At 42.3% G+C, this 15,725-nt stretch overlaps 1 protein-coding gene across 9 annotated transcripts in view; it reads right to left on the minus strand.

The window, feature by feature from the left end:
• Positions 1-15,725, minus strand: part of TIAM1 (TIAM Rac1 associated GEF 1) — a 400,681-nt gene that overhangs the window by 13,176 nt on the left and 371,780 nt on the right. For all 9 annotated transcript variants that reach the window (XM_079923442.1, XM_079923436.1, XM_079923437.1 and 6 more), the window contains 4 exons: positions 13,424-13,532; positions 9,778-9,957; positions 9,563-9,681; positions 2,790-2,898 (listed from right to left, as the gene is read on the minus strand). In XM_079923442.1, coding sequence (XP_079779568.1) covers positions 2,790-2,898; positions 9,563-9,681; positions 9,778-9,957; positions 13,424-13,532 — 517 coding nt within the window. The remainder of the gene's footprint in view (positions 1-2,789; positions 2,899-9,562; positions 9,682-9,777; positions 9,958-13,423; positions 13,533-15,725) is intronic.

The raw sequence follows: 15,725 nt of genomic DNA on the forward strand, positions 1-15,725 counted from the left end.
GTGCTCAGGACAGCAGGTCCCTTTAAAACGGAGGGAGCTCCACTGCACGAGAGGGTGAGGTTGCCAGTGAACTTAGTCTCAGAAGACCCACCATCTCACTGGGACCAGGGCTCAATGAGGTTGTTGCTGTGACTCTAAGAAGGCTACTGGTCTGCCTCGGTTTACCTGGACCATCTAGGATCACAGCGGTAGGGCCAGAGTGGACCTCAGTCTGGGCTATGAGCATTTCCGCCTTGATCTCTCCCTGATCTGCAGCCGACCATCACTCAGTTGACTCCAAGTGCTGCCCATCCCTTCAGACATGGCCTTGATGTCCAAAACGCCTGGCTGCCCTGACCAGCCTAAATCCCTCTCTCGATATCCCCAAAGGTGAACATCTAACACCCTTTAAGGCTGAAACCTAAACAAACTATCTCTTTCCTTCTTTTAAAGGTGGTGATGGTCAGCCCTGAGTACAAACAGCCGTCCTGGGAGTAAAACATCAAGGTGCTGGGTGGGCAGCCGGTCAACTTTGTTTTCGGAAGAAAGCAGCACTATGTCCTGAGATCAGAGCAACGGAAACAAGACAACCACATTTTAACCCCAAAGCTGCCTGTTCAGTGGTAATTAAGTTACTTCCCTCACAGCAACTCTTCCTTGTTTCAAAACACATTTCTAGGGCTTCCCTGGTGGTGCAGTGGTTCAGAGTCCGCCTGCCGATGCAGGGGACACGGGTTTGTGCTCCAGACTGGGAAGATCCCACGTGCCGCGGAGCGGCTGGGCCCGTGAGCCATGGCCGCTGAGCCTGCGCGTCTGGAGCCTGTGCTCCGCAACGGGAGGGGCCACAACAGTGAGAGGCCCGCGTACCGCAAACAACACAAAACAAAACAAAAAAAACGCATTTCTAAGGCTCTGTTAGTTCTGCTTGCTACTTAAAAATCACACCAAAACTGCCAAACATGTCACCTTTTAAGGACTGGGAATCCGTAAATAAGCTCATTACGATGACGACAGCCTGCCTTGAGCCAAACACATACGTTGCCCCTCAAACCTCAAAACTGGCATTCTCCTGAACCCTTTCTATCACAGGCTGGCAAACTAGGGCCTGCCTGTTTCCGCACAACCCGCCAATACTAGTGCCCATTTGTTTACATACTGTCTACAGCTGCGTCTGGCTACTTATGGCCTCTTGGTCTGTGAAGCCTAAAATATTTACTATGTGGCCTTTTACAGAATTAGTCTGCCAACCTCCTACTTTGTCCCAGTCAAAGGATTTTCTTTTTCTAAATCTGTTTATTTCTAACTATAGGAAATATGTAAAATTCAGGAGACAGGCATGAAAAATCCCAATGTTGAACTCTGGAATGGTTCACCAATAGCCCAGCATCAGAAAGAGGGAGAGAGACGGTTTGGATCATTTCCTTCAGAATCCTACACCCCATAAGTGACCTACTCAGAAGCATCAGAAAGCTCCCAGACCTCTCCAAGAAGAAATTGCCACATAAGAAATGCAACTGTTAATGATGGAAAAACAAAACAAAGCAAAACAGACAGTATCCCTCCCCCTGCCCAAAATATCCACTACTATCAAAACCCACCAGCATGTCAAAATACCCCACTACTCCGCTGTATGTCATATTTAGTCACATGTTTTTCCTTCACATTTATAGGCTCCTTTATTATTTTTAATGAAATGGCATCCACAGCTACAGTGGCTCTTTGGAACCTTTAGGAATATCACTAAGGTTTTCAATGAAAGCTGAGTCATCTACTTAGGAAGTCCAATAAATCTTTATATTAAATACTCTGATTTTAATATCACTAGGCTGTTCCATTTGGGAATGCACTGTTCACATCGTAAAAGAAAAAAAAGAGTTCAGTTAAAGAAGCAGGAAGCAGGAACACCCTCCCTCTTCTGCCCCCAGAAAGATAAGGTAAGGAAGGAGAATGGAAATACTAGACTTCCTTTATACTATGTTCCTGCCCATGAATCTTCTAGTGGGAGGCTAGGAAAAGACACAACTTAAAACAAAAGCATGAACACTGATCACTGATCATGACTGACCATTTTATACCCAGGAATAACACTGCATGCTGTACAAGCATTTACGCACAACAGTGAGCCATGTCTCCTGAATATGTACAGTGCCCAGTGGACTAACCCATAGTTTTTCTCACTCAAAAAGCATTTTACAACATAACCACATGAGATTTCTAATTGCAGCAACTGCATCCATCTGAACTGGCTTATTGGAAAATTAATCATTCGCAAACATCACTACTTTCGCCGCTGTTGGCCACAATGCGATTGAGAAGCACCTCGTAACGGATCAAGGCGTCCAGTGATGCCACAACAGGTGAGGTGAGAATCATGCCCTGAATCCTGGCATCACACAGAGCAACACAGAGTTGGGAAGAGAATAAAAGGACTGGGGAGCTCAGAAACACAGATAGTTTTGTCTTGATTTTTCACTTGATTTTTCCTTGGTTTATTATTAACTTATTATTTTGAAAAGATATTCCGAGCAGCAGCTTAAAAAAACTCTTTTCCTGCCCATATGTCTATACCTGGGGGAGACCTGAACAGCCATTCCCTCCCTCTTGGTAGCTGGGTGGCCACGTTCGTCATACTTAGCTGGAAGGTTTAATTTAGTATCTGTGACATGTTGGTGGCCACAGCAGGAAGGCAATGCAGAAAACTGTAATTAACTATATTTTAATAAATTGTGTCTTGGAAAAGAAAGGTTAACTTAACTGCGAAAAATAAGCCAGCCTCCCTCTTCCCCTCCAAACCTTCTCGTGACACATACCAAAAGCTGCCAGTTCGGGCTCCTTTTTCCACTTTCCCAGCGAGGCCGGCGGGTTTGGCCAGATCACAGTGGTGTGCAAAAGCAGGTCTCCCATGCTCAGATCTGCAACCTGAAATCCAGGGCAAAACTTACTGGGCGATGTTAAAAACACTCAGATATCCATGACATTTTAAAATTCAACAGGCTGGTGTCAACTCAACTTCAAGAAAATAATGTCTCCAAATAATGTCTCTCATTTGGTCAACTTTTTTTCCCTTATCCTGCTTGCCTATCAGAATTTCAAGAATAAGGTGGCCAAAAGGTACAAATCGGGCCTCTGAAATTCACACGCAGTAAACCTGTCGAAACTGATGAACAAAATTGGAGCGGGTTTGTGTTCAAATGGAGAGTTAGCTAAGGAGCACAAATGGCTGTCGACCACAAAGATCCAGCCCGGGAAACTGCAGACATTGCCACCTGTGAGTTTAACTCCCTTTGGAGCCAGGGTCTTCTGGGAAGCAGTGGGATCAATTATTTCTTCTTCGTCCGACTCATTTTAAGGAAGATTTCATTTCACTTTAGAAGAGGGAAAAGAAGCCAACTGAGGAGTTGGGAGATTGTTCTTTAAGCTTGTGCAGCTCTGGAAACCATGAGGTCTAGTGTTGTGTCCCCGAAGGTCAAATCTAAACCATCTCAGATGGACAAGTTCCTCTTCTCCTTGTAGAGACATGATGATCCTGAGATTCCACTGGTGTCTACACCTCACAAGAGTCATGTGTGCCTTTTTCACTGGAGTCCTTGGCCCACTTCCAAGTCTATCAGAATCCCATCCTCCCACCCACTCAGCATCCTAATCACAGGCGAAAGGATCATCTGGTCTCTCAATGTGCTCCCTGTGCAAACATGTCAGAGCACAAGGCTTTGCAGAAATCAGAGTCCACGGTCCATCCCACTGGGAAACACCATAAATTGTTAGGAGGGTCTCCCTCTAGCACGCCTCCCTGAAGCACCCGCCCACCAGCCTCTCACTTCTGCTCTGCGTCCACAGAAACCAAGCCCGAGTCCTTCTTCCTCAAAGCAGCAATTTGAATATTTGAAAACTTGATGTTGAGCTTCAAGGACAAATGGCTCTGGGTTTGTTTTTTTTTTTCTGCTTTTGATCTGACTGGGTTTCTAGATACAACAGCTGCCGCGCAGCCCTCCACGGGGCACGGTGCCATTTGACACTGCCCTTCTCAAGCCACCAGGTCAGGCTACAGTGCTGCAGATGGGGTTCCAGCAGTACAGAATACAGTGGTATTGCTGCCACTATAATGGTTGGGATCATTATAATAATTAATAATTACTCCAATTATTATTGAGCAATATTATTAGTAGTACCGTCAGTGGTTAAAAACATTAAGCAACTGTATTACTTTGTACATATTAAGTAACTAGTCAACCAAACACCCAGGTGAGTATCCACTAAGGGAACTATATAGTCTCCACTATCCACGCCCCACACACCACAGCGGAGTGGTACATACATAAGTCAAATTCCTTGGAACCATTCTGGTCCACAGCCTTAGAGGGAATGTTTTTAAAAGTGATTAAATGCCATATGATCCAACAATCCCACTCCTGGGCATATATCCAGACAAAACTATAATTCAAAAAGATACATGCAACCCTATGTTCATTGCAGTGCTATTTATTGATACAATAGCCAGGACATAGGAACAACCTAAGTGTCCATCAACAGATGGATGGATAAAGAAGATGTGGTACATATATACGATGGACTACTACTCAGCCATAAAAAAGAACAAAACAATGTCATTTGCAGTAGCATGGATGGAACTAGAGATTATCATACTAACTAAAATAAGTCAGAAAGAGAAAGACAAATACCATATGATACCACCTATATGTGGAATCTAAACTATGACACAAATTAACTTATCTGTGAAACAGAAACAGACTCACAGACATAGAGAACAGACTTGTAGTTGCCCAGGGGAGTGGGGAAATGGAGTGGGAGTTTGGGGTTAGCAGATGCAAACTAGGATATATAGGATGGATAAACAGCAAGGTCCTACTGTATAGCACAGGGAACTATATCCAATATCTTGTGATAAACCATAATGGAAAAGAATATTAAAAAAGAGAGTACATATATAACTGATTTCCTTTGCTGTATAGCAGAAATTAACACAAAATTGTAAATCGACTATACTTCCATTTTTAAAAAGTGATTAAAGATCACTGGGGTAGATCATTGCCCAAACTCTACTTCCTCCCTCTATGTATCTCCACCTTCCACCATGTGATTTTCTAGTACTTCCCACTAGACTACGCTAAGCCCCAAAGTCTCTGGGCTTGGCCATATGAGTTGGGCCGTGGACTTGGTATCAGAAGTTTCTACCAGCCCTCATAAGCTTCTGCCTTCCAGCCATGGAAAGGACATGCTCAAGACAATCACTGCTGCTTCAGCCTGGATCCCAGAATGAAGAGACATGGAACATGCTGAGACCTAAGCTCTGAAGCTCACCAAGACGAGCCAAAGCCCACCTGACCCACACCCTGTGAGTGAAATACAAGTATTTGCTGTAGTGAACACTAAGATTTTTAGTTCTTTGTTACCTGGTAAAAACAGGCTGATACAGTCCCAGTGCACATGGTTCCTCTCTCTTGACAAGTTTCCACACTGTAAATGTATTAAGGGGGTCAGGGCAGCTCCCTCTGGCCAACAGCCTCTCCCCTGGCCTTCCACTGGTCCCCTTCCCAACATCCTATCAAAACTCTGAGACTGGGCTTCCCTGGTGGCACAGTGGTCGAGAGTCCGCCTGCCGATGCAGGGGACGCGGGTTCGTGCCCCGGTCCGGGAAGATCCCACGTGCCGCGGAGCAGCTGGGCCTGTGAGCTGTGGCCAATGAGCCTGCGCGTCTGGAGCCTGTGCTCCGCAACGGGAGAGGCCACGACAGTGAGAGGCCCGCGTACCGCAAAAAAAACAAAACAAAAAAACAACTCTGAGACTGAGTTCCGCTAAAAGGCCTCTACCCCAACAAGGACTGGGATGCCTTGCTGAGTCAGGTTTTCCGAGCCCTTCTTTTAAGGGGAAATGCCCTCCTTGGCCTTTTCTTCATCTGACCTAGGCAAGAGGGATGCTTGCTCTGTGTGGTCCAGCCCAACTCCCTAGAGTTTAACACGGGGTAGGGACTGAAGGTCCAGCTTCATCATAAAATGTTTCTTTGTCCTCTGTGGATATCTGTCTTCAGGGACCTCCTGGGGACAGCTGGTTGGTGATAGCATCAGGTACTCTGTGTCCCTGGAATGTTACCATTTCAGTATAGACCTACCATTCCCAGTAGATACTGATAAATATCCCCATTCCTGTTTACCAACTGTTCACAGTACCAGTCTAGGTTTTTTCCTGGATATTGCCATTAAAAGGTTACTCAAGGATCAGGAATCACCTTTGTGAAAATCAGGCCATAACTTGTAAATGTCTGCCTCTATAGGCTGTTTCCATGGCTGTTCCAATATACTGCTTGCTGTAAGTACTGTTGCAGAATTATAACTGATGTTGGCACAGAGCATCCTATTTCCCCAGGACCGTTCTCCCTGTGGTTTCATTTTTGTGGAATCAAGACCACTCTATCCTTTCCAGTTAGAAGACCATTCTCTTCTATGGAGAAAAAAAGAGATCAAGTAGATCTGAGTCATTTTCTTTGAGTAATCAATTTGTATTTGGCTACAATACCTATGGCCCCTTTTAGGGGCCTATTTCTTTCTTATTCTTCCTATAGTGCTAAGACATAATCTTTCAGCGCTCTCTCTGGTATCCTCTCCAAGCCTTCATTTTTCCGGTCTTCAGACATCCTAATACTGATATAGGACTTTCCTACCCTGTAATACTGGTATATGATCAAATGTCCCTCCTTCCATCTTTTGCACATTTTTTTTTTTTTTCCTAACAAAATCTCTGCTCACAAGAGACTGCTGTGTATAGCACTGTATCTCTTTGTTCCTCGTTGGAAAGATTTCTTACTTGGTTGACAGAATTTTATTTTAGAGGACAGGCAGTCTCACCAAAGCCATATCCCCTTTTATAGTCTCTGACTTTTGAATCGTATTCATCTTTTTTTCTAAAGTCTTTGCAATCTGCTATCCATATCACCTTCTAGTCTTTAGCATAATGGTGCTTTGCTCTCATTAAAATTCAGAAATCAATTCAGAATATAATGAAAAATATAATGAAATACACTGAAATTATTCATTTCCATGACCCAATAAAATTCACTCCTGTCAAAATGAAATAAACTAAAAATACAGGATGGAAGAAGCCTTATGATCTAAAACGTCTGCAGTATTATTCATAGTCATCAATAAATGAAGCCAAGCGAACTGCCTGACAATAGGAATTAAGTAAATCATTGTTCAATCACACAATAAAATGTTCTACAATAATTTCAAGGATTCTTTTGAATCATTTAAAATAACATGAAAATTAAATAATTCTTTGTTCACTATAAAAAAATTCAAGGTACAAAATAACTTCCAAAATATTCAAGAATATATAAAGAACTATATTTAATATTCAAGTATATAATATACATATTTTTGTAAAAATTAAAATAAACACCAAAAGATCAAGAGGTTTTACGTTTTGAGATCATAGATAATTTTTCTCCTTGCCTTTCTCTGAGGTTTGCCCTTTTCTTTAATAAACATAGTATGTTTTTCTTACTATAATAGTTTTACAAGAAAATGGGAACTAAATCAAGAGTAGCAGTGTCCATCCTTTCTACACTCTGATAGATTAAATTATCTGCCTGGTAGACTGAGAACATTCTCATGCTCTGCCTGAAATATCCATGTTGAAAAAATAAATTGTATTTCAGTGGAAAACTATGCACACCCTCCTGGGCTATCAGAGTCCAGCCCTGTATCTATGAGCCTTTGAACTCCTTTGCCACTCTTTGTAAGGCGTAGGTAACAGATAAATGTATAAATTCTCTCTAGTCTGGTAGCGACTTCCTCGTGCTGTAGAGAAACCAATTTGTCTCCATTCACAAATCATCTTGACATTTCTTCACTTCATACATATACCTGTGCTATTTTGACTGTCTGGTTCCCTCACATCATCTGAGTAAAATAAATTCCTTCATATGTGTTCACTTGTACATCTCTATGAGATATCATGAATTTACCTTTTTCTGAAAAATCTTTTAATAGTCCGAAACCTTGTTTTGTTTCACTGAGGACATAAACGTGAACCTAGATAATAACCCTTTATACCTCTGAAGATAAGGCTGTTTTCACGTCTAGACTAAACAACCAAGCCTTACACCCATTCTCTCCCCCACCGCCCCACTGCCTTTCCCCCTCTTTCCAATCACAGCAAGAGAGTTTTTCTTCATAGTTCCCTCCCAGCTTGTCTCCTTTTTTGAGGCAGAAAGCAAAACGAGGACAATATTCCAATCAAATCGTGAGGTACAGAGGCACGGATGAATATCATTACATATCATATCTGTAATGATATACTGATTCATTTTAATATTATCAGCATTTTTATTCACATAAGCTCTTCTCAATAACTCAGGCACAACTTAGAGTTCATGCTACGGTTTTCTCAAGTATATCTGTTCCTGTGACTAATTCTTCTAAGTAGATTTTCAGGCAGACTTAAAAAAAAAAGATTCATAGTCATTTGAAACTTTCATTCACTCAACAAGTATTTATTGAGTACATACTACATGCCGGTTATTATTCTAATCTCTGGGGATATAGCCTCCGCCTTCATTGGTGTTTAGAGAAACAGCCCAAGTTACGGTCATGGAAATTCACTCTCACATTTAACACAAAACAAAACCAGAGGTCTCGAGGGTGAAGGGGTGGAATCAGGACATGTTTCCTATATTAAGAAATAATTCAGCTGAGAAAGAAAATTCACAGTGTAGCCTTGCGTAAAGGATAAAAGTTCCACCAACATGGGAATGTAAACTGGTGCAGCCACTATGGAAAACAGTATGGAGGTTTCTTAAAAAACTAAAAATAGAACTACCATATGATCCAGCAGTCCCACTCCTGGGCATATGTCTGGAGAAAATTCTAAGTCGAAAAGATACATGCACCCCAATGTTCACTGCAGCACTATTTACAATAGCCAAGACATGGAATTAACCTAAATATCCATTGACAGATGAATGGATAAAGAAGATGTGGTATATATACACAATGGAATATTACTTAGCCATAAAAAAAGAATGAAATAATGCTATTTGCAGCAACATGGACGGACCTAGAGGTTATCACACTAAGTGAAGTAAGTCTGACAGAGAAAGACAAATATCGTATGGCATCACTTATATATGGAATCTAAAAAATGATACAAATGAACTGATTTACAGAACAGAAACAGACTCAGAGACATATAAAACAAACTTACGATTACCAGAGGGAAAGTAGGGGGGAGAGAGATGGGAAAATTAGGAGTTTGGGATTAGCAGATACAAACTACTAATATTTAAAATAGATAAATGACAAGGTCTTACTGTATAGCACAGGGAACTATATCCAATGTCCTGTAATTAACTACAATGGAAAAGAATCTCAAAAAGAAGCTGAATTACTTTGTTGTACACCAGAAACTAACACAACACTGTAAATTAATTATACTTTAACTTAAAAAAAGGTTTCACCCACAAAAACACTATCCTTGTAACTCTTTTACTTACAAATAGCACCTTAAAAAGAAACAAACCAGCCCAGCTCTATGGATAGGTGTGCTGGGAAGAAGTGGGGGTCCTTACCTCTTTTTTCTCACCGGTCTGTTCAGCAATCAGCTGGTCAAACACAGCCCCAAATTCTTCATGGATTTTCTGCATTTCATTGATATGACTTGCAACCTTATTCATAGTCTTGATGGCCACTAGAAGAAAACAGGTCATGAAATAAATGAAAAGGCTGTTTAAAGGCTCTCGTGGAGACCCGAGCAAGGAGCGGATCTCAGGGGCCCATGACTCACAATCCAAGTGGTAGTGTTCCTCACTCTCCGCGTCCGTCAGAGCAAAAAGCTCCTTCAGCAGCAGCGGGTACTTGAGGATCCTCTGGATGGGCTTGATGAGGTAAGACTCCAGAGTGGACGAGTGTTGCTGCTTCGGGTTCTGGGCATCCAGGAACGCCTTGAAAGCCGCGTCCATCTTGGCTGGAAGAGTTTAAATACAGGTTGTCTGGGCAGGATGTCGAAATGACTCCCTTTCTCACAATTTCACTCACTAATTCCAAGGTGCCTTTTCACAGGACTGAGAGTCCAGTGAGTTGTCAGAGGGGGGAAAGAGGGCTCAGAGGCACAACTGGAAGGGCCTGTCCATCAGATTTATTTGTTTATTTGAGGGGCGGCCCAGTGAGTTAAGGGATAGCAGAGTCTGTCAATCTCATACACATGGACTTTCAGGGGCTGCTGTTCATCGTCCTTGCATTAAGAATGTCTTCTTATTCTGATACTTTGACGTCTGAGGCCTTACAGACCCTGGGGAAACTGCCCATCTCAGAGCTAGCCACTTCCTAGATGGTAAAGGACTCAGTTGGAAGCATGCCTTTCACATGCAAGCCAACCAGTGCAGAGCCACCTGCCTCCTTCCCTCTTCTGTTAGCGTTTTCTAGGCCACTATCTCCCCTGCCCCTCCACCCCAGAGCCTGCTGAGATTATTCAAATTACCCAATCCTAAACCTGTTTACCCTGCCTCACCCACTCCTTCCTGCAGAAACCACAATAAAGGGTCTTGCCCATGTCTTCCCCCTCACTCATCCTGTCTCCTGGTGGGCTGTGGTGCTTCCCCCCATGGCCCTGCATGGCGTAGTGCTCCCCCTTCTCTTGGGAGCCGTGAGTAACAAACTATCTTTCTGATGGCAACTGTCTCCTGATCTGTTGGCCTCACCATGTCTGAATAATATGAAAGCCTACGTTTGAAAACACTCCTTACGCCAGTTTTTCTAATCCTTCAAGCATGTCCTTGCTGGTAGAACCTCTTTTGAGAAAAGGCAGGAAAATAAAAAGCAGCAGCGGCACCTTGCAGCTCTGGTAAGTGGAGCAAGGCTGATCCCCTGCAGTGAACGCCTTTTAAGATCTGTTCTATGTTAATTCGGTGATACGAGCTATTAGGATTTATTTCAGAGGGAAACATACATCTGACCTAAGGTAACTCAGGCAGCACTTTCCTCACCAGCTGAGCATTTATCTGTGTCCCAGCGGGGCTGAAAAGCAGCCCTGGGGAGTTGTGGGTCCCCAGACAATTACAAAGGTACCTGCCAGTGGATAATTAGGAAGACACGACTTACGCCCTCCAGGTGCAAAGAAATGGCAGAGAGAGAGGCTGAAGTGAGGGCAAAGAATGGTTAGAAGAAAGGACAATATATCAAAGTGACTAACTGTAGGCATATATTTTTTAAGCTTCTGATAAAAATATATTTCCGTCTCCAGTCATTAGGAATGTGAGCTAAGAACAGAAGATGTTATAAAAGGACACCATGAAACTGTAACATGATTCTTCTCAGTATCTTTATTCAATTAAGAAAAACAGCAATCATGTGGGGAAGGCCTTGGAAAGACTACAATCTTTTCATCTGTTTAAGCCCCATTAAGAGCAATCAGACTCCACGGGTCCAGCCACCAAATCCTTGAAGGGAAAGAAGACTGGGAATGAGGTGACTGAGAAGAAGCCCATGGCCTCGGAAGCGAGCCCAGGCCCAGAGCTGATGCATGCGGAGGCTGCAGCTTCCGTGGACATCCCAAGTCTTGGTCCATGCCCATAAGGGGCCTAGGAATTCCCCCTGAAGTCCTCATGCCCAAAAACACGTCCATGTGCGTTTAACCCATCAAGTGTATTTCACACATCAGGGCAAAAGAGGGCACGGTTCTCAGCTCTTTGAGCGGTAAAGGGCATCACTCCCATGCAACCTAGATGGGAGTCTGTTAAGAATCATAGGCTATTTGTCCTCAAAGAGTTCTCTTCATCTTCTTGGCACATCTGGCCATTAGAAAATTGTGGGTCACACCTAATGTCTTAAGGGATGGTTTTGAAGGATTTTCTAATATTTTTCAGGTGCAACAAATAATGGTTTTGAATTTTAAAAATCTATAGGGGCAGAATTTAATCTAATCAAAGGATTAAAAATAACACAATTGCTTTAAGAACTCTCATGAGTATATAATTTTACCATAGAGCAAAGTGCTCTAACACTGTTATGTTAAAAACTCTCATAACATAGCATTCAATTAAAGTTTAAAAAGATGCACACACACAGAACTATATGACCAATTCAGCATGTGCAAAACCACAGACTAGGCCATACAGCGGGACAATTTCCTTGTCCTACAGCAGGACAAGGAAATTCCCAGGTTCCCTTTAAATTTTTGTGCTGAAGTAGAACTCTTTTGCCTAGACTACGACTATCATTAAGTATGGCATTATCTGGGGCAGGATCTTTTGTTGTCCAGAGACCTGTGTTGTATTAATGTTTATTATAATATGTTTTGAATTAAATCAAGCTAGTTCTCTTTGGCAACAAACATAAATATAAGTAAATTACTTACAAATTCAGCAGCTGTTTACATGGCAGCCACAGTAAAGTGTTAAAGAAGAGCAGGCTGATTGCCAGAGATTCTTTGAAATCGAACTTTCTATTGGTTCTACTGTTTACCAAGGACATGTTTCTCTAATCCTTGAACCTATCAACAGTCACATGCAGAACTATGGAAGCGAAACAACTCTCTGGAGACTCTCCGAACACCCCATCATCTTCCTAGAACACTTAGGAACAGCAGCTTGCCAATCTAAAAATTCTGTTCTTTTCCATGCAAAATATAATTACAGCTGGAATGATTTTTGTAAATAATTGAAACAATTTTAGTAGTGATGGTGGTGACTATTAGCACACACCTGAGAACAAAAATAGGTGAGGGAAAAATGAAATGCCAGAAAAAGGTATATGAAGTGTGGTAGGTTATAACAAAATTAATGAAAAATAGAAATAAAGCAGGGGAATTCTAAACTCTCTACGTTTCTGCATAATTGCAAAATGACTCATCAATTCTGGCCCCAAATAACTGAGTCAAAACGTTGATGGTAAGAAAATTGACAAAACTGTTAATTCAAGATATAATGCATTTCATTTCTCAGTACAGCCGGGCCCCCGTATCTACAGGTTCTATCCACAGGTTCTGCATTGTGAATTCAACTCACCATGGATAGGATATATCTGGGAAAAAAAAATTCCAGAAAGTTCCAAAAAGCAAAACTTGAATACACTGCACACGGACAGCTATTTACATGGCACTTATATTTTATTAGGTATTATAAATAATCTAGAGATGATTTAAAGTGTACGGGAGGATGTGCACAGGTTATACGCACACACTACGCACTTTATATAACAGACTTGAGCATCCTCGAATTTTGGTATCCGTGCGGGGGTGGGGGGGCAGGTCCTGGAACCAATCCCCCACAGATACCGAGGAACAACCATACCCTTAATTTGTGGCCTGTTGGAACATCCATCCGGCACAACAATGACTCCGATTTCTGTCCAAAAGCCCCCAACCACAGTTGGCCACACAGATGTGAACTGACAATGAACAGGCCCACCTGCTACCCAGTCCTCCCAGGCCTTACCTTTCACCAGAACCTTGGGGACCTTCGTGTGGCTAGCACAGAAGGCACTGTAGAGCTTGAAGCGGTCGGCATAATACAGAAAGGATCCCCCCAGAGAGAAGAGCACCTTCTGGATTTAACAAGAAACAATGCAGTTAGGTTAGGGTCCTCCTCATGTGGAAATATCAGCAGGATATAGCAGGGAGCTCCCAGCTGCCTGACTCTCCCCACAAATCAGCACCACTCACACCTGTCACAGCCTGTCTCAGCTCACTGATGGCCTATGGGAACGTGTGTGGGTTTACATGTTGGTGTAATAGATGCTGGATTTGGCTTTCTCGGTAATTACAGTCAAGATGTCACTGGTTTTCCAGGCTTGTGTCTTTCAGTGACCTATCTGGGATGTTTGAATGTTACCGAGAAAGTAGATACGGCATTTTGGAAAAGACAGAAATCTGAATTCTCTCATTAGTTCCTGTTGGGAGGTAGAAGTGACAAACCAAATAAAGGCAGGAAACGCATATATCTCCCGAAATAGAAAACACATCACTAACTCCACCCTCTCCAATGCCATGCTCTCTTCTAGCAGGAATAGATAAGAACATAAGAAATAGACTCAACTAAGGAATTAGTACTGTCTCCCAGGCCATACCCTCTGCCCCAACAGGATCAAAACTAGGTGGAGACTTTCCCTATTAGGAATTTAATATGCCTGAGGTGGGATACTTTTTATCTTACACATTTTATAGAAATATATGTAACAGGCCTCAGAAAAGTATCTATGAGGTTTCACAATGATCTATTCTAGTTCAGAAAGAGCTACTGCTTATTTAAATTTAAAATTTAAAACGTATGTTCAAAGCAAAAAAAGAAGCTATACATATAAACATATCCCCATATCTCCTCCCTCTTACGTCTCCCTCCCACCCTCCCTATCCCACCCCTCTAGGTGGACACAAAGTACCAAGCTGATCTCCCTGTGCTATGCGGCTGCTTCTCACTAGCTATCTGTTTTACATTTGGTAGTGTGTATATGTCCATGCCACTCTCTCACTTCGTCCCGGCTTACCCTTCCCCCGCCCCGTGTCCTCAAGTCCATTCTCTACATCTGCGTCTTTATTCCTGTCCTGCCCCTAGGTTCTTCAGAACCACTTTTTATTTTTTAGACTCCATGTATGTGTGTTTTGGATTTGAGTGATAAATTGGGTTCCACAAAGTGCACTTTATTGAATGAACAATGTAGAGAAATCTGATAGAATATTAAAAACAAAAAAGGTTTATTATGAACCACACATAACTGGTAATTAGAGGCCTAAATTATTTTCCTACATGTTGTATTTTTCCTCCTTTACTTCTCAAGCCCCATCCCTCCCAAACCTCACCCCCTTGACCGAGAGGGTTTTGGGAGGGGCAGTCTGACTCTGTAGGTATAGTCATCCTTTGAGCTATATTCAACAATCAAATGAGAAAAAATATAGAAGAAAAAGCTCGATTGTAATGTCTTACTTTAGCCATATCAAGCCATTCATTTAACTTTATATTTACTAGGCACATACCATACAGCAAACACAGACAGAACATTAAGGTATTCATTTCTTCTTCCAGCCTTAAAAAATGATCTCAGAGCACAAAGTGTGCACAAACATGAGGGGTTTCTACACAAAGGCTGCATTTCCCCTGTGTTTCTCTTCTGCAGGACTTCCCAGAGCCTCTCACTGGCTGACGGACACTGCAAACTTCCAAGGGGAAATTTTATCAAAACTTATTTGACCTCAGGACCAATTTTTTTTTCTAATACTGTCTTAGGCAACACAATTTGAATATTTTAACAAGTGTTTATATTTTTGACAAATATATAATCAGGATTTAAATGAAGCAGCAATGGCGGAAACCAACAGCAACAGGTTTAAGAGTGAACGCTGACTGTCCAGAAGCCAACTCAGAAGTGCCAGAGAGCAGCCCCGGGGCCAAGACTATTGAATGTGCACCAGTTGTCATGTCTGACAGATGGAATGGAGAGGGTCAGATGAGGCACTAAATTAGTGAAATGAAGGTCGGGGAAGAAAGTTCCACTTAAATGGAATTTACAGCACTGACTGCTTAGAGTAAACTTGCTAAAAGGATCACGCACCAACCCCTCCCTAGAAGAACTCTGCTCACAACACAGTTATGTTCATATCACCGTTCTGATAACTAAACTCTCCTGAAGTGATCAACTGACTCTAAACGCAAAGAACTGGACTCACAGCAAAAGCCTGCTACATGAATAGAATGAATGTTAGATATTTTAGATTAAAACCAAATGTTTTCCGGTCTGTCCGCA

Source organism: Stenella coeruleoalba (assembly GCF_951394435.1).
Source record: "Stenella coeruleoalba genome assembly, chromosome: 5".
Taxonomy (NCBI): domain Eukaryota; kingdom Metazoa; phylum Chordata; class Mammalia; order Artiodactyla; family Delphinidae; genus Stenella; species Stenella coeruleoalba.